At 33.3% G+C, this 20,517-nt stretch overlaps 1 protein-coding gene across 2 annotated transcripts in view; it reads right to left on the bottom strand.

The window, feature by feature from the left end:
- Positions 1 to 20,517, bottom strand: part of TDRD3 (tudor domain containing 3) — a 181,236-nt gene that overhangs the window by 118,753 nt on the left and 41,966 nt on the right. For both annotated transcript variants that reach the window (XM_047755867.1, XM_047755868.1), the window contains exons 2-3: positions 7,074 to 7,158; positions 1,091 to 1,156 (exon numbers count right to left, since the gene is read on the bottom strand). In XM_047755867.1, the coding sequence (XP_047611823.1) occupies positions 1,091 to 1,156; positions 7,074 to 7,158 (151 nt within the window). The remainder of the gene's footprint in view (positions 1 to 1,090; positions 1,157 to 7,073; positions 7,159 to 20,517) is intronic.

Here is a 20,517-nt window from a genome sequence, read left to right as displayed (position 1 = left end):
TGGCAGTGACATTTACAAAGCTTCAAGTATATGAAGAATTATTCACAAGGGAAGGTAACCAGATGTTTTCCATTTCCCCTGAGGGAAGACAAAGAAGACGTTATGGACTTCAAGTTGCAGCATAAGAAATTTAGGTTAAATGACAAAGTTTGCTGACACACAGGGTGTTGTTAAGCATTAAAATGAATTGGTGAGGTGTCTGTAGAACTCTCTTGTAGAATATCTGCTTCAAAAGCTTAAGTAGACTATAAAATACACTCTTTCTTGTTATCAGGGAAATGATCACCATATATTGCATAAGTGGAACAATATTTAGAAAATGTGAAGAACATGTTATAGACTTTTAAAAATTATCTAAAATTTAAAATATCTGAAGTATAGCAACTATCTTAAATTTGTGATTATTAAAATGATAAGAATACTTATTGAAACACAAAACATATACATTGAAAGCATTTCTTTATATTATAGATAATGATGTTCCTATAGTTCAAAAAGTGATCAATAACACATATAAAACTCTCGGTTGACACGATTTACATGTATTTTCAAATAAAAAGAAATTGAATATAAATGAATAAGAAATAAAAGGCTGACTAGTTGGTATCTAAAAACTGTACCTTCTATTTTAAAAAGATCACTAAAAAAATTCATAACATGAACACATATCTGTGCTATGCAAAATGACAGCAATAACCAAATGCATGGCGTTGCCAAACTGCTATCATCCTCTCACAATCTTATGCTTTTATATTAATAAGCTCATTAAATAAATGTGGTAACAGGAAAAGATACGAAAAAGTCCTGAGCTCCAATAATATCTGGTAAGTCACACATGTAAAGTAAGTGTGTCATAGTTAGAATCCCTGAAACAAAAGCTTTTTTTAAATGATGAAAAGTCACCAAAAGTTTCAAAGTTTAAACTTTAATAATTTTCCATGTGTACAGGAAATCACTATAATAACTCTGTGATTTGTTCGCCTCCAAAATATTCTGAAGTTACAGTCTTCATTGTAAAAAATAATTCCAATAATTTAGATGTTCATATGAATTACTTAGCATAATTTAGGAAGTTAACATTTTTCTTTACCTTTTCTACCTTTCCACCATTGATGTCACTGGGGAGGAATTTCTTGCCAATTGTTCTCAAGTCTGTCTAAAATAAAAATATTAACATTAAAATAAAAGTATAGAGAAAAGTGAATCTAAACCCAACCTCACAAAAAAAGATAAAATTACTTAAGATTTGTGGAACAAAATTTAAAAAGATGTCTTTCAAGTGATTATAATTTCTACATACATAATCAATCTTTCCAAATTACAGAATCCCATGTAAATGTTGTTTAAAGTATATCAGTAAACTGAACAGTAATATACAAGGCCTTATTTATATCTGATCATATTTCTTTAGGTAGCCTTTTAACTTACTAAGTCTACTTTATTAATATCTAAAACTAGATTTTATGTAAATTATAGTCTTACTAAAAGATGAATGCCACAATCCAAATGACTACTTTGAACATATAAACAGTATATTTTCGACAACTGAATTCTATATAACCTTGATATGCAGAAACATGAAAACACATTCTACAGGCTACGATACTCATGACATAACAAAGCTACAGAACATATAAATATCCCACAGAACAATACCACTGCAACAGCAAGAAGTCATAGTAAGACTGTACAGCAGTAAAAACTTATTTATTTGCTTATTAAACAAATCAAATTACAGAAATAAAAGTTGGTGAACAAGTGACGAAGTACACAAAAATGCATAAGTACAGACTACTCAGCAACCAAAGCAAAACATAAAACACATCTTAGTTCCATGATAAACCAAGTTGCAGCATTTCTGACATAAAAATAAAATTTTAACTACACAGCCTGCATAAAAAAAAAAAAAATTAAGAATTTTTAAGAAAACTACAGGAATGGTAAGAAATTTGTTCACAAGAAAACTAATAATACACATGGAAAAGGCCTATTTTTATTTTTATTTATTTATTTATTTATTTGTCTTTTTAGGGCTGCACCCTCGGCATATGGAGGTTCCCAGGCTAGGGGTCTAATCAGAGCTGTAGCCCCTGGTCTGCGCCAGGGCCACAGCAATGCCAGATCTGAGCCGTGTCTGCGACCTACACCACAGCCCAAGGCAATGCCAGATCCTTAACCCACTGAGCAGGCCAGGGATTGAACCCGCAATCTCATGGTTCCTAGTCGGATTTGTTTGCACTGCGCCACAACTGGAACTCCAAGGCCTAATTATTTAAGCTAAAAAATGATCTTAATGCTTGAGATGATACAGTTAGATTAATAACTAAATTTGTATTGCTTTGTTATTCTTTAAATACAGTAAACAGAAGCTCTTCATTGCCTCAAGAGCAAAATAAAACAGACATACAGTGCATTTAATTACAAAAATTGTAAGGGAGAAGTTTATGTTAGACTTAGGAGAAAATATAGGTGATTAAAATTACTGTAGAGGGAGTTCAGGAGAAAATATAGGTGATTAAAATTACTGTAGAGGGAGTTCCTGCTGTGGTGCAGCGGAAACAAATCTGACTAGGAAGCATGAGGTTGTGGGTTTGATCCCTGGCCTGGCTCAGTGGGTTAAGGATCTAGTGTTGCCATGCGCTGTGGTGTAGGTTGGAGACACGGCCTTGGATCCTGCGTTGCTGTGGCTGTGTGGCTGTGGCATAGGCCGGCAGCTGTAGCTCCAATTTGACCCTTAGCCCAGGAACTTCCATACGCCATGAGTGAAGTCCTAAAAAGCAAAAAAAAAAAAAAATTACTTTAGAATAAAAGGATTACATATAGAGAAGTAGGATACAATAATAGAATATCCTATTTGAAATATCCATGTATGGTCAGCTTAAGAAACAAGCATACATGTTATATAACCCTCACACATCCTTTCCAGTATTTTACTACAATGATTCATAGTTTATTTCTCCATGTAATGCAAGGATCACTCCTAAACTAAAACTCACTGAATGGAACTGCCAGGCAGCAAACTAAGCCGGATATCCAAATACCTATATAACAATGTTTTGCGTTTATCCTTTTTACAGTCTCCACCCAGTTAACAGAGTAAAAGAATTACAAACCATATCCTAAGTTTCATGCCTTTTCACTTTGAAATACTAAGCAACATATGGAGAAAAATATACTTTCTTAAACTAGGCTTTCCCATATTAGGGCTGTTTAGAAGATTAAATATTAATACATGTGACCTACTCAGCACAATGACTTGCAAAAAGTATTTAATGAATGTTAGCTCTCATGTTTATTTTAATGAATATAAACCATGCATATTTTCTGATCATTTGAACATATATAACAAGTCAATAACATAACTAGTAGTTCATAAAAATACAGGCATTATTTTGAAATCACTCAAAGGCTGAAATGCTCTTTCCAGTTGTTATCAAGAGTTATAAAATTTAGTTTAAACTAAAATGAGGTACTAATGTAAAGTAGAAATGAGCACTAGACTAAAATTGTCAACTTTGAATTACCATATACTATAATTAACTAACATGACCTGGGACACTCAGAAATTCTCTAAATCCAGTTAATTTATTTCTCTGTAAAATAGAAAATACATCACCAATTCCATCTTTCCAAAGTTGCTGTCAGGCTAAAAGGAAACAATATATTCAAAGTTTACCTAACTTTTAAAGTTAAACACATATAAGGAATGTTATCTCATTGTTCTTTTAGCAAAATGAAAATGACCTACCAAATCTTTAAACATCCTAAATTCAAAGTCAATTTATGAATTGTGCAAAGGCAATTTTATGATTCAGATGCCATTATATCAGGATCACTAGGATAACTGGGTCCCAAAATAAATTTACGATGAATAAGAAATTATGCAGGAGAAAAATCTACCTTTAACATGCATGTGTACACACACACAAAAGATTCCCGACCATTTCTTCAAGAAATTCAGCAGAATATCTATTTGGTAAATCATTTTATATTATACAAAATCTTAAAAGAAATTTTAAAATAACATTCAAGATTTTTTCTATTATATAGTATTCGATAATTTTAAATGGGTGTTTCTAAATTTTTTTTCTGAATAATTCCAGAATTTGAACCCAAAACTACATGCTGAATTTCAATGTTATTTCTTAATATTCTTATTTTTCATTCTACAGAGTAAAAAATTAAGAACCCTCATTTCAACATAAAAATCCATGCAGAAAAAATTTACATAGCAACTGTGAGGCTGCTATCTTTTGAAGGGCCTACTTACAATGCTCACCGAAAGGTGGCATCTGGGAATTTGGAATCTGAACCACTCCCTCATTGAATATGTGGTTCAAGGCCTAAACTATTTATATTAACAATGTGATTTATGGTAAAAACCTGCTTTGGGGCAGGGGGAAGTCCAGAATTTTGTTTCATGCTAGACAGAGTATACTTTCCTGAGCCGCCCAATAAAAGCCTAATGAACTTCCCAGGCAGAAAAACTAGTATACCTTTCATTGCTTTCTTCACTGAACAAATTCAGTGCATTACCCAGTGGAGGAAGAGAATATAAGAAAGCATATGCATGGATTATTCTTCCAATATATAATAATTTATATGTAAGAATCAATAATGAAAGTCTTTCTCAAATAGTGATTAATATCACACAATCACTCAAAAGTCAAAAAAATTCAAGAGAATTACTATAAATGCCTGATTTTACTTAAAGATTATAAACTTGCGAAGTAGACTATTTGTTTGGAGTAGACTTCATCCTGATTAAAAGTAGTTTTTTCATCCTATTACAAGGCATGATAGCTATGGATTGGAGTATTCAGCTATATATTTGAGAAAATTATGAAGACAAATTAACTCACTAAGATAATGACCACCATGTATGTCTTAAGTGCACAGGACAAATATTTCACCTTGATTTATCTAATTTGTTTCATACCCAATTACAGTTAATTAGCTCAATGCTATATACCTAAGTATATATATGAAAAAAAAAAAAAAAGACAACTGTCACGAAGCCTCTTCCCTATCATCTTTAGGACTTTTTTTTAATAAATAAAGAAATAAAAATAGGGTTCTTTATAACTTTTTGAAAATAAAATTCACTCATTTGGGTGCAAGTCAAAGAAAGTTAGTGTCTAGTAAACATTCCCATTGGTAGTCATAGATAATATGCCTAATTTCTAACACATTAAAAAATTTCAGTCTTTTGTTTATTAAATACCAACTTAGCTCTGAAACAAAAAAATGAAATTGCTAGCCTTATTGAATAACATTTCTTTTTTTTTTTTTGGCTTTTTGTCTTTTTATGGCCACACCTGCGGCATGTGGAGGTTCCCAGGCTAGGGGTGTAATCTGAGCTACAGCTGCCAGCCTACACCAGAGCCACAGTAATGCCAGATCCGAGCTGTGTCTGCGACCTACACCACAGCTCACGACAACACCAGATCCTTAACCCACTGAGCAGGCCAGGGATTGAATTCACAACCTCCTGGTTCCTAGTCGGAGTTGTTCCTGCTGCGCCAGGATGGGAACTACCATGAATAACATTTCAAGGGCAGCTAAAAAAAAATGATAAATTTCAAAATACAAATTTTACATGCTTAAACCCAAATGTATTTATAGAAATATAAATTTAAGTAATTTGAAAAGAAAGTTATACATAACTTTGTATTTCACATTCTTATCAGTTGCTGCTATTTCTGCTTTATGCTACACCTACTTTGCAGTGATATAATGGATTTGTCAGACAGTAATTCTCTTATGAATTTCATTGATTATGTGCCATAACATAAACATTTGACAGTGAATAGCTTAAGATTATAAAGGCAATAAGAAAAAAACTCCCACTAGGGTAAGAGTAAGATTGAAAAAAGAAAAAGGAGGTGAGTTCCTGTTGTGCCTCAGTGGTAATGAATCCGATTAGTATCCATGAGGACACAGGTTTGGTCCCTTGCCTTGCTGCTCAGTGGGTTAAGGATCCAATATTGCCATGAGCTATGGTATAGGTCACAGACATGGCTTGGATCTGACAGTTGCAGCTGTGATTCAACCCTTAGCCTGGGAACTTCTATATGCTATAGGTGCAGCCCTAAAAAGCAAAAAAAAAAAAAAAAAAGATTGAAAAAAGAGGAGTTCCTGCTGTGGTACAACAGGATTCAGCTTCTCTGCAGTGCCAGGATGCAGGTTCAACCCCTGGCCCCACACAGTAGGTTAAAGGATCCCTCACCCAGGAACTCCATATGCCCTAGGGCAGGGAAAAAAAATTCATTTACTTCTATCAGTACCAATTTTTATAACTCTTCAAAAAAATGCCCCCCTCAAATCCCAATTATGTTAAAGATATAGCTATATAGATGGGCAGGGAGAAACATCTTGAAAAGAAATATATACCAAAACATTAACAGTAATTATTAGGCTTTCTTATTAATAACAATTTGGTTTGCTTTTTAAAAAAATTAATTTCTTTGGCCCATGCATAAGTTCCCAGGCAGGGATGGAATTCATGCTGCAGCTATAACCAGAGCCACAGCAGTGACAATGCCAGAGCCTTAATCCATTGAGCCACCAGGGAACTCCAGTAATTTGGTTTTGGTTTTCTTATTTTACTTTTCTGTATTTTCTGAAGTAACCGTATTGTACAACATATACTATTTTTATCAACAGAAGAAGTTACTTTGAAATAAAAATTACAACTGTCAAGAAGCTATAACCTAACTAGAGTTTCTATGTAAATTAAACGGCAATTTATTTTAATAAATACAATCAGCTTTTACTGTTATTAAAGAGCTACTGTAAATGTAATGAAAATGTATAACTGATCACTGGGTGGAAAAAAAGGAGTTTTAATTGCAGTTTTTCCTTTTTCATTGGTTTCTGTATAATAGATGTTAAAGAAATATGTATTTCTAATAATTGGCTCATGAAATTACCAAATTCAACAAACACAGATGATAAAAATGAAAGATGTTCTCCACTTTACTCATCATAAAATACAGTTTATTCTATGAGATATTTTCCATGAATATAGCTTCCAGATTAAAAATGTTTATAAGTTAAAAAATAAAACCTACATTGAGAGCAATCAGGATGATGTCATTTATATTGACTTTTTCAGGAGAACTTGTGCAAGCTTCAATGCCTTCATCTGAAAGATACCTGTTAAAATAAAATAAATGGCTTAATATTTCCTAAAATCAAAATTAACCAAAATTATTTTCTTAAGTCTACATGCAATTTTGATCTCATATAAAAAACACTTCTACTACAAATACTAGGGAAAGAGTCCTGGATACTCCCTGTTTATTTACTACCTCTGACAGAACAAGATGGACAAGGCATATTTTTCTTCTATTATGGGCAATGCATATTTTTCCTCTATTATATCTTCAAAAGGATATTGTGTTAATAAAGTAGCCATATCCTTTCTGGGAAAAGCTATTTAAATATCAATATACTCCATAAGGAATAAATGAGCTACTCTTTACTATTATACAAATACAATATCCAACTTAACTAATATTTGGTAATGCAGTAAACTCTTACAGATTGAGATGTACCCTAAAAACAGAACTAAAAACAACACAGTTTTAAACTTAGTCCAACAGAACATTCCCCTGGGCTACTTTCTCAATTTTATCTTCTCAAGTCCCCTTTCTCTAACACAATAGTCTAAAGAATCCTTCAATAAATTCTATTGATTCCAAGTAGCACAAAGATAGGCAACATTTTACCTTATATCTTTTACTTTTCCTGTCTCTTTTTGGTTTTTTTACTCATGGTCTTATTGCCCTTTGTTTTCATATTCAGTGCAAACCAACTATACATCTGTAGCAGACAATAATTAATTCAAGAGTATAAAGATTACTGAATCCAAAGTGAGAGAATCATTTCTATCAATTCAATTATCCCCACCACAGCAATTTTGAAGTTCTTTAACAAATTCTACAATTCAGGTATTATCCCCGCCCCCAGAGTCCACCTGTAAAAATGTCATTAACATCTGATATCTTTTGTAATCAGTATCAACTCCTTTTTTATACATATAATGATTTTTTTTTTGTTATAAGTATCAACTCCTTTAACCAAAGTCTAGTGCCACCATTGCCACTGCAGACATTCTCCCCTTAAAAAGATACAGCAATACTAGTCTGAAGGAGCTAACTCTAGCTCTTTCTGATGGCCAGCGACTCCACCACCAGTTGGCTGATCCTAAGACACTTGACAACGTAAACTCAAATCACAAAGAGCATTTGTCTTTAAGAAACATAGAATGTATGATTTCTCAAAAGTAAACAAGTGAAAAGAAATGTAAATAGGAGAGTACAAAGAGCAATAGAAAATTAAAGTTGATAAGCATATGAACAAGATCAAGGAAGTAAAAGAAAGGAAAGTGTAAATAAATCAAAGCAAGAATGTGTTTTTAAAAAGTAGATACTATTAAAAGTTTAAGACCATGGCAGTGCTAAACTATAATGGTGCAGTTAAGTTGGTTACAGAGAAAAAATGGAAGGGTTATAAGCAAAAAAGGTATGAGTAAGAATCAACGGAGTTCCAGTCATGGCTCAGTGTAAACGAATCTGACTAGCATCCATGAGGACACAGGTTTAATCCCTGGCCTTGCTCAGTGGGTTAAGGATCCAGCACTGCCATAAACCGTGGTGTAGGTCGCAGACATGGCTCAGATACCGAGTTGCTGTGGCTGTGGTGTAGGCCAGCGGCTACAGCTCTGAATTGACCCCTAGTCTGGGAACCTCCACATGCCACAGGTGTGGCGCTAAAAAGACAAAAGGGGAAAAAAAAAGAATCAGTGGATGAGAGGCAAGAGTAAATAGTACATGAGTGACCATGGAATACAAGTGTCTGCAGCCAGTGTAAATGGCTAAAACACTGCTTTAGTTCAGAATGGCTAGGTTATTTCCTTATTACCCTGATAATTTTTTGCCATTCATAGCCACTGATTATATCTGGCATTGATCATCTTATAAATTCAGTTCTACAAATATTAATTAATCAACCCCCTATTTATGTGAAAAGCATTATGTGAATCAGTAATAAGATTAGTAAAATGATGAAAAATAACCATCTTCCTTTAAGGAGTTCACAGTGTCACATAAAGTATAACACAATACATAAACAGCTATCATACAAGGCCAAAATGATTATAAACAAAATATATGGGGGTTCAAAGTGGCTGGGGAATAGAAGAGTGCAAAGCAAGGGAATAGGATAAGCAAAAACATAGAAGTAAAAAAGTATAAAGCACATTCTAGAGGTAATAATCTGGAACATTCTGGCTGGAAAGTGGGGAAGAGATGAGAGGTCAATATAAGTGGAAATCAATTTTAGGAACCGACAGTGCACAGATGGATATAGGTGCTATATCAAATGCTGACTGATTACAAAAACACAACTCTCAAAATTCCTACAAGGTGGGGAAATAACATGCAATGACTAGTAAAATACTTCGTTTTCTACAAAGGAAACTCTTTGGAATTAAAAGAGTATAGGATGACAGAGGAACTGGAAATGATCTTAAGAAATAGTCAAAGTTCACCTCTTCAATTTTACAGATGAAGAATGCCCAAGATGTTAACTTGCTCCAAAATACACACTTAAGCTATGCAAAGTCAAAACAAAAAAGATGCCTCCTGATTTACATTTTAGCAGTCTTTTGATTTACAACACTTTTCTCATCTATTGACAACTAAAACTAATATCAAGAATATGATTTTCTTTTCATAAACAAAAGGCAACATCTATACAAATCAATTTCTTAATCAACCAGAAACTTTACGAATACACACACAAAAGCACAACTAGGGAAAGCCAATCAGTGAGCTCCAAAATATATTAAGCAAGAATAGGTCTAGTTTCACAGTAAAAGATCAGGGAACTAATATTAACTAATGTCAGGAGATTCAAAAAATTATTATAACAATAAAAATACCTATTCCTACAACATATAAAAAGGGAACATCTATCGAACAAAAGTTCTAAAGGCAGAAGAAATAAGGGGGTATAAATTTGACTTTATCCATGTATAAATCAAATATTATATACTTCCTTCCAAATAACACCTGTAAAAATTTCTGAATACTAAGAAATAAGAATATAAGAAATTACAAAATGTGGCTCAGCCTCAATTTCCAAGCTGTACAAGTCTTCCTTTCTCAACTTTAATAAAACAAAAGACTTGAGCCTCACAGCTTTACTCTATAATTATCAAGAAACAGAAGACCCATTCATAGGTCTCCCCAGTAACATCCTGGTGATCCTTCTGTCAATACTGGACCATTTTCATAAGACTGAATCTAAATTAACCACAACTTAGAATTTACAAATTAATCATTTTGGTTTTGTAAACATTTAAGAGTCCAGTATCATCCAAGAATAAAACAAATGATAAAAATGCCCAAATCAAGATGCACCACAGTAACATAGTAACTGAAAGAACAACACAAAATTCATCAGTCTTAATGTGGTCATTAGGAAAGAAAGAACAGGCATGCCTGTGCATATCTGCACAATGGACCTCAAGGGAAGAGAATTATAATCAGTTCCCTTGTGTCATCTCTGAGCATGTAAATGCAAGGGCATGGACCCTAAAGAAGAAATAAACCCCAGAGAGCTCTTGTTTACTAAACTACCCCCCAAAACACATACTTTTTCCTTCTCTAGTGATGATTTTAGAACAACAACATTACTATTCTAAACTAAAAATACATAGGAATACATTTTACTGACAAGCAAGGTACTAAAGGGGTAAATTTCTGCATGACACAGAATAGACTAATAGATCTCCATAATTTTACCTTCAAATGATTCCATTTTAAATCACAATTTAATAAACACTCAAAATTTTAAATAGATTTAAACATTTTTAATAGAGGTTTTAGAAAGTGCTTCCTTTTTTCATAAATAGAAGATGTTAAAAAAGCAATTCTTTTTACTTTAAAAGTAAAAGCTTTAAAATTAATTATTATCCACCAATTTGGGGGAGGGGTGTTACCTATTACAAATAATGAATATATGTGTAATAAGAAGGGTGTCACTTCATGTCCTGAAGTTACTTGGACATATAAAACAGACGCGCCCAAACCACAGTTCAAGAATCTCAAATGACAGAAAACTGTGATAAAATACTATTATTTCAACAGTGAATCGCCATTACCAGTAAGTGGATCCCATACGTAAGGAAAAAGAGCACCAATGTTCCTTAGGTCCATCCCTCTGAAAGTAGGTAAAATCCCTGAATCTAACTTAATCACTGACCGTGATGTACACACAATGAGAAGGGCCGACACAACCTGAAGAGTACATGCCCATCTAAAGGGGGCAGGTCCAGTGACTGCGTGAAGACAGGTTAAGCAGCTATTATCTGATCTTCTCATTTTTAACTTTCAGTGTTTTGTAAAGCAATGCACAAGTCAGACAAAATAGGCTTCAGTCTGCATGCGGCACACACTCTCTACTTACTAATCAGATTAGTTTATGTCTGCTTGTTTGCTCCTATAAACTTTCCAGTTGTCTTTGATATGCAGGGCTGTTTCATAAGTATCTCTCAAATGACATAACATCTATGGCTGACATCCTCTTCAAGCAAAAGAAGAAAAAAGCTATGTCTTTTAGGTCACTTTGTATGACTCTTGGAGAGCTATAAGCATAATTATTACGCATGTAAATAATGTCCTTACCAGAGTTGTCTACATCAAACTAAAAGGCATCAAATTATTTACTTTGGTCTAAATACTTTACAAACTGTATGTACCAGAACTCACTCTTACCTCAGATTTCCACACTATGTACATTTTTTAGGAGGAAAAATGTTCTAATTGGCCAGAAATACTAAAAAGCACACTAAAATTTTCTTCCCTTCCACCTACCTCCACCCGTCCAAGCAATGAATGCCCATTCTAGTCTGAACTGCAACCTCAATTCATAAGATAATCAAAAGCAGACTCTACTATTTGCACATAATGAATTAGGGCTGATGACACAGAAAAATTCTTTAAAATGCCAATGAGAAAATCAAGAGTGAAAACATTCTTCCCAAATGGAGAGGGACTCAATCAAAAAATAAAGGACATATGATGGTCTTAATTGTCTCTGAATTAAACCCAAGTCAAATGGCCTCATGTGGCTTTTGGGGTCTCTGATCTATATACGATTATTTGCTACCATGTTAAGATTACTAGCCCACATTCGTTATCCAAATATCAAAATGGGAATCTAATAAGTGAATCCCTGTTTGGGGACAAAGAAAAATGATAACTCCCCATTACTCAAGCCAACATGTGGACAGGAGAGAATAAAACCTAACAGATAGTTTTTTTAATCACTTATAATTAAAAAGTATCTTTCAGAGTTCCTGTTGTAGCTCAGCAAGTGAAAAACCTGACTAGTATCCATGAGGATGCATGTTCAATCCCTGGTCTTGCAGAGTGGGTTAAAGGATCTGGTGTTGCCTCAAGCTGCAGTGTAGGCTGCAGAGGTGGCTCAGATCTGGCATTCCTGTGGCTAAGCTGCAGCTGTGATTTGACCCCTAGAATGGGAACTTCCATATGCCGCAGATGCGGCCCTAAAAAGAAAGGGGAAAAAAAAGTATCTTTCATCTTAGCAAAAATGAAAGTGTAAATCTACTAAAATTCCCAGGATATTAAAAATATTTTTTGAAAATACCCAAATAAAGATCTCTCTATTCACTTTGCCTATCCTGTTTCCAGCCCCACAGTGTAAGTGGATTATCATGGGTCTGCTGAAAAATTTGGTTTTTGCTATTATTCTTATAGGCTCTTGCTGTCCCCAGCCAGAAACATTGAAATAAATTGCTAATTCCCTCCTCTATTCCTAAGCATAGGAAAATGGCTTATAAATTCCTATATATGAACCACAGCGAGTAATAAGATTAGTTAAGGGAACAGGCTAACAGAATTTGGGCACAAAATTTGCTTCAAATAACCTTGGTACAGATAAAATCAATATACTCAATACACTTTATAAATATATTTGGGGGAGGTGGGGAGTCACCAACCAGAAAATGAATTGGTACACCAGCAGTAAGCTGAATGAATTTATGGGATTCCATGCCTAAATCTTTATTAAGTACAGCAAAAAAGGAGGATGAGATTTCTACATTCAGAAGAGGGAGTCTTAAGATACCAAGTAGTGGAAAACAAACAAAAAAAAAGTGGTCTTTTATTTCATTTCCCTAAAAAAAAGGAAATTTCCATCACTACCATTTTCTTTCCTTCTTTAAAGTGGCCGCCTATTATGCCAAAATGTATACACAACCTTTATTCCAACATTTATAAGGACCTTAGTCAATACTAGCTTAAAATTTAATTTTCTCTAGGTTTATATATGAATGGATCAGATGAAAAAAGATCTATATTACTTAAAGTACCTCTAAGTAACAACCAATTAGTGTTGGTTTTAATATAATAAAAACTATTTTCAGTACAAGACTTATTTTATTCGAATATAAACTATCTTTAAAACTGCATCAGTTTTTAATTTTTATGATTTCTTTGCATGCACAAATGTATATTATTTCCACTATTTAGCTAACCTATGATATTAAAATTTTTCTATAGACAGGAAAAGCTATTTTAATTTCTTCTACACTAACTTTTCAAATTTTTATAACAAAACAACAAAAGTAAAGAAGTCCTTATAAGTGCAAAATGTTCCATAAAATTAAGCTGTGCCAAAATTGAAAGGATGAATGTTCAAAAAGTAAAGAAAAAAATCTATTCAGTACTACAGAAGGATCTTTTTTCCAAAAAAAAAAAAAAACTTGTATAGAGATGTGAAGCATTATAAAATGCCTTGATATATATCATCCTTAACATCCATACTACTCAAACATTTCAGTTGCCAGCAAAAGTTTGGCCCAATATTAAAGATCAAAATATGGAAATTAGAAAAAGTTCTAGGGATAATCCTTTGTAAAGTCATATATAATGTAAAACATTTAGAAGTGTTTAAATTCTGAAAAACTGAAGTCTACATTTGTTTTTGTTGAGCATTTCTCTTAAAATGTATTAGAAAATATAATAGAGAGCTAATTCTGAAGGATGTACTACTTGAAAACACCACTAGATGACAACCTTGCTTCACAAGTATAATATTGGAAGCTAAGACTCCAAAGATGTACTGAATTGGTTTTAAAATAAAGATTTCTAACATTTATAAGGACTTTTTTGGGTACAGAGTAGATATATCGAAAATAAAATAGACATAATTTTTGAATTTTTGCTATAAAGATCACTCAGGATAATTTAGCATATATTAAAGAAATATCTCAAGAAAAAAAACTGAAGTATATCAAAAGATAATTTTCTCTCCTATTCTCTCCTATATTCTCCTTTGGAAATAGTAACTTATAAAAAGTACACCTAAATAACTAGAGAGTAACTTTTTTTTGCAGCAGAAGAATTACAAAGAATATTTTCAACATTATTTCAATAGTTGCTTTTCTCAAGCATCAAAATAAACAAGCATGACAATTTTAATATAATAACTATAAGACAGGTGATAACAAATCACAAACTTCTATTTTTTATGATACATTTTCAGGTATTTAAAATACTTTCCCCATCATAATTCAAGTCACAGAGACATTTGCCCTGGAATGCTTATTTGAAATTAAATAATTACTATAACATCTAAGCAAGTAAAAAGTTGTAAACAATTTCCTTGAAATTCCATAATTGATATACTACAAAGAATAGTGGCATTGGGAACCTAACTATGTTATTATTCACTTTTGTAAAGCAAGCCTTCACATAATTTACAAGCATAAAGTGAAGGCTTCAACATTTTTACTTTCATTTAAAGTTATAATTTACATCCTTCCTCTAATTCAACATTTTCACACTTAAATTCTGAGGCAGAGTTGAAGTTAGTTTTTAATAACCCACTTTAGATAGGAGATTCATATTTCTGTCATCTTTTCTTTAGCACAAAGGTGATAGCTATAAAACCATGCATCAAGCAGAAAGACTTACTCGTTACTCGGTCTGTGCACGGACTACTGCAGTATCATCAGTGCCTGCAGAGGCCATGCCAAGACCTCTCAGGATTGAATCAACACCATGAGATGTTATTTTAAAATGTAAGCTATGATAGCAAAAATTAGAAGCCATTTTATGAATAGCATGGAGACACTATAATCTGATACATACTTTTTAGTGAGAGAACTAGATGCAAATCTCACCCTCACCCTTTAATACATGCAGGGCCCAAAGCAAATCATTCAAACTTTCTGTGCTTCAGTTTCCTCCCCTACTTAAAAAAAAAAAAAAAAAGGTTCTATAGAGTTGTTCTAAGAAATGCTGATCTATAACAGTTGTTCTATGAATAAATGAAATACTTAGCCTGAGAACAAAGCAGTTGCTAAAGAAATGCTGATCTATAATAGTTGTTCTATGAATAAATGAAATATTTAGCCTGGGAACAAAGCAGTGGCTAAAGAAATACTAGTTTTCTTCCGTCGTAAACACTGTACGCCTTTGTGTTTATTCTGGAAAATATTCCTCAAACATAATGACCCTTAAAAATACCTTCTTCTGAAACTAATAAAGTTTTCTGGATTTTTAGAAGACTGGAAAATAATGAAATCTGCCAACCAATAAAAGGAATTTCCTCAAAGGCTATAACTAGTCAAAAGTGTGTATGCTTCTTTATTAGAAAGCCTAAAGTATCTATTTCCAGCATGCTACTCGTATGGAGCTCACTGAGAAGTGAAGGAAGTATCGGCAAGATGAAAAGATCTTTATTATTTAATTTGTTGAAACCTTCCAATTTTACATATATTGATAAATAAACATAGTTTTTAAGAATAAGAAAAAAAGTTATTCCATGAGACTGCAACTATTTCTGCCTCAAACAGAATTTTCAATGAAAAACACATGGCCATCATTTTTGTCCAATCTGCCATTTATGTCAAAATTTACAACAATTATGCCAAGAAACAGTGGGTAAGTAGTAAGTTTTACATTCTATAGCACAGGACATTATAACTATAATATCTGTTTTAAAATCAGACATTTTATAATTTACACATATAATTTCTTTGAAGTAATACCATTTATTCAAAACTAAGAAAATGAAAACTTACTACTTTGATTATCATAGGCTATTATGATGAATATGCATTTGTTTCTAGTATATGTAATCATATACTTTACCATTTAAAAGTATAACAATTCTCCAAAAATTAAAATGAAATGAAAATGGAAAAGGCCTAAAATCAAAAATGACAGTCACTTTAAATATTCTAAGTTATGAGTTCCCACTGTGGCTTAGCTTTAATGAACCCAACTAGTATCCATGAAGTTGTGGGTTTGATCCCTGGCCCCATTCAGTGGGTTAAGGATCCAGACTTGTGGTGATCTGTGGTGTAGGTCACAGATGCACCTCAGATCTGGCATTGCTGTGGATGTGGTGCAGGCCAGCAATTGAAGCTCTGATTTGACTGCTAGCCTGAGAACCTCCATATGTCACAGGGTGGCCCTAAATTAAAAAAATAAAAAAGCTAAGTTAAATAAGTAAATATAAATGAATAATTTTCCAAGAGTGAAATAGTCCCTTATACACTTATACATATATCTTAGTCAATAAATATGAATTAATTCTAATTTTCATTAAAATGCATCTTAAATATAAAATGCTTTTTACATTGCTTAAATTTTTGAAACTGAAATGCTGCAAATAAACTAAAAGTCTTATTTTTTCAGCTTAGAAAACATAATTTAAATGTATACCCATATTTCTTGGCAGTGGGATGAATGGTGGTACCCCAAAAGATACATTCATGTCCTAATCTCTAGGACCAGTGACTGTTACTTTACTTGGAAAAATCGTCTTAACAGATGTAATTACTTTAAAAATCTTCAGATGATTAACCAGGTGGGACCTAAATCCAATGACAAATGTCCTGATAAAAGAATGGCGGAGGGAGTTTTGAGACAGATGGACACAGAAATTGGAGTGATGAGGTCTAAAGACAACAAATGCCAGCAACCACAAGTAACTGATTCCTCCCTAGACCCTCTGCATACACCCTGACTTCAGACTCTAGCCTCCACCAGTGTAAGAGAGTACTTTTCTATTGTTTTAATCACTCTGTGGTAATTGCTATAGCATCCACAGGAAACTAACACATCAATTATGAATTTAAGTAATTATTTGAGAAGTAATGATTCAATTAAATAAAATCCTATTATTTGAAGGGCCATCCTTTATATTAGAATCTATGAACAACATCCCCTATTCAATTTAAAATGCCTTGATTCATTAACTCTCCCTGAATGATTTCCTTCAGTGAACTTGATTGGTTTAAGTCTATAAATAATAAAATACAACTTTACAGAGATAAAGTGAAAAGCAAAAGTGGCACCTCCTCAATTCTTCTTCCAAAAAAAAAAGTTATCAACAATTTTAGGTATATCCTTGTAATATTGTAATATACACAGAAACTGAGGTAGATTTAGGAAGGAAATATATTTTTTTAAAAATTGATTCACATACATAAAAGTTTCTGCAGTAGATCTTTTAAGAATAGACCATGTCCAACTTACATTTAAACATAAATTTCCCCATCTGACTCTGTTCAATAGCTGCTTGCCCCTCGGTATATGAAGGGGATTTGGTTTCAGGACCCCTGTGGAAACTAAAGTCTGCAGATGCTCATATCCCTCATAAAAAATGGTGCCTAGAAATAGAACTTTCAGGATAAACTTCTGATTTTATATGTGTATGTGTGCGTGTGTGTGTGTGTATATCAGTTTATTCATTCTCATGTGTGTAGACTGTCCACAAACAAGACTCATGCAATAGTTGTATCTTCATTAATCTAAGCATAAAGAAGCCTTCATGTGACTTTTAATTTTTAAAAAGCAATAAAGCATTGTTTTGTAATATCTAGCATATATAAATTAGAAACTATTAAAATTAACAAAATCTCATTTTTGTTAATGTTGAGTACCTTTTCATGTGTCTGTCGAACATCTGTATGTCTTCTTTGGAAAAATGTCTATTTAGCTCCCCTGCCTAGTTTTTAACTAAGAATTTTTCTAAAATGAAATGTATGAGTTCTTCTTATTGTTTTAATTGAAGTAAAATTCACCTATAACACCAAGTTAGTTCCAGGTGTACAACATAGTGATTCACTATTTCTATACACTACAAAGTGATCAAGATGATATCTAGATGGCACAACATTGTAAATCAACTATACTTTAATAAAAAAAGATTTAAAACAGATGCCTCGTTGCCATCTGTCACCAAAGCTATTATAATATTATTGACTATATACCCCTGGCTGTATATTTTCATCCCTGTCACTCATTTATGTTGAAACTGGAAGTTTGTACCTATCAATCCACTTCACCTATTTTGTCCAAACCCCCATATGCCTCTCCTCAGGTGATGACCAATTTCTTCTCTGTATCTATGAGTCTTTCCGTCTTGCATTGTTTGTTTGATTTTCTGGATTCCATATATAAGTGAAATTGTATAGTGTTTTTTTCCTCTAACTTACTTCACTTAGCATAACACCAACTAGGTCCATCTATGTTGTAACAAATAGAAAGGCTTCATTCTTTTTTATGGCTGAATAATATTCCATTGATTCTATATATCACATCTTCTTTATCAACTCATACATTTATGGACATTTAGGATCCTTCCATATCTTAGCTACTATAAATAACAGTGAAATAAGCACAGAAGTAAATTTATCTTTTCAAGTCAGTGTTTTTTTTAGTCCTCAGAAAAAAATACCCAGAAGTGTAATTGCTGGACTATATGGTAGTTCTATTTTTAATTTTTTGAGGAACCTCCATGTTTTTTCCATAGTAGCTGTACCAATTTACATTCCCAACAACAGTACATAAGGGTATCCTTTTCTCCATATCCTCAGCAACATCTGTCTTTTTGATAAGTCATTGTGACAGATGTGAGGCGATATCTCATTTGCAATTTTGATTTGCAATTTCATGATTAGTTATGATGAGTATTTTTTTTGTGTATCTTCTGGCCGTCTCAGGAAAATATCTATTCATATCGTCTACTCATTTTTTAATCAGGTTGTTTTTTTGGACAGTGAGTAGTATGGATTCTTTGTAAGTTTTGGAGATAATGTTTGCAAATACATTCTCCCATTTAGTTGGGTGGCTTTGTATTTTGCATACAGTTTCCTTTGCTGTGCAAAAACCATTCAGTTGGATGCAGTGGCGTTTGTTTATTTCTGCTTTTGTTTCCCTTGCCTGAGGAGACTGGTCCAAAAAAACCTGATAAGACTAATATCAAAGAGTATAATGTGGAGTTCCCATTGTGGCTCAGCAGAAACATTGTCAGCATCCATTAGGATGCCGGTTCGATCCTTGGCCTCACTCAGTGGGTTAAGGATCCAGCACTGCTATGAGTTGTGGTGTAGGTCACAGACACGGCTCAGATCCTGCATTGCTGCGGCTGTGGCATAGGCCAGCAGTTGTAGCTCTGATTTAACCCCTAGCCTGGGAATCTCCATTTGCCACAGGTGCCGTCTTAAAAAAAACAAAACAAAAAAAAAGAGATAATGCTGGAAGGTCCTATTGTGGCTCAGTGGGTTAGGAACCCGACAAAATGTCTATGAGGATGCAGGTTTGATCCCTGGCCTAGCTCAGTGGTTTAAAGGTCCAGCATTACTGCAAGGCATGGGTCGCAGATATGAGGTTTGGATCCCACATTGCCATGCTTGTGGCACAGACTGGCAGCTGTGGTTCTGATTCAACCTCTAGCCCTGGAACTCCCATATGCCACAGATGTGGCTCTTAAAAAAACAAAACAAACAAACAAACAAAAACAGCGTAACACCTATGTTTTCCTCTAGGAGTTTTATGGCTTCAGGTCTTACATTAAAGTCTTCAATACAGTTTGAGTTTACCTTTGTATATGTTATGAGAAAGCAGTCCAGTTTGATTTTTCTGCGTGTAGCAGATCAATTTTCCCAAAAACATTCATTGAAAAGGTTATCTTTTCTCCACCATATATTCTTTCCTCCTTTGTTATAGATTAACTGACCATATGAGTGTGGGTTCATTTTGGGGATACTCTATTCTGTTCCATTGATTTGTGTATCTTGTTTAGTGTCAGTACCATATCATTTCAATGACTGTTGATGTGAAGTATAGTTTTAAAACAAAGCATGTGGTAGGTAAGCTTTGTTCTTCATTCTCAAGACCAATCTGGCTATCTGAGGGCTTTTCCTGTTTCCAGACAAATTTTAGAACTGTTTGCTCCATTTTTATAAAAAATGTCATTTGTATTTTGATAGAGAATGCACTGAATCTGAATTGCTTTGGGGAGTATGGTCATTTTAACAATATTAAATCTTCCAGTCCATAGGCACAGTATATCTTTCCATTTGTTTGTGTTGTCTTTAATTTCCTTCATCAATGTCTTATAATCTTCCAAGTTTAGATCTTCTACTTCCTTGGTTATTTATTTATTCCTAGGTATTTCATTCTT

This window comes from Phacochoerus africanus, chromosome 13, assembly GCF_016906955.1.
Source record: "Phacochoerus africanus isolate WHEZ1 chromosome 13, ROS_Pafr_v1, whole genome shotgun sequence".
NCBI lineage: Eukaryota > Metazoa > Chordata > Mammalia > Artiodactyla > Suidae > Phacochoerus > Phacochoerus africanus.
This window is presented reverse-complemented; position numbering and strand designations above follow the sequence as displayed.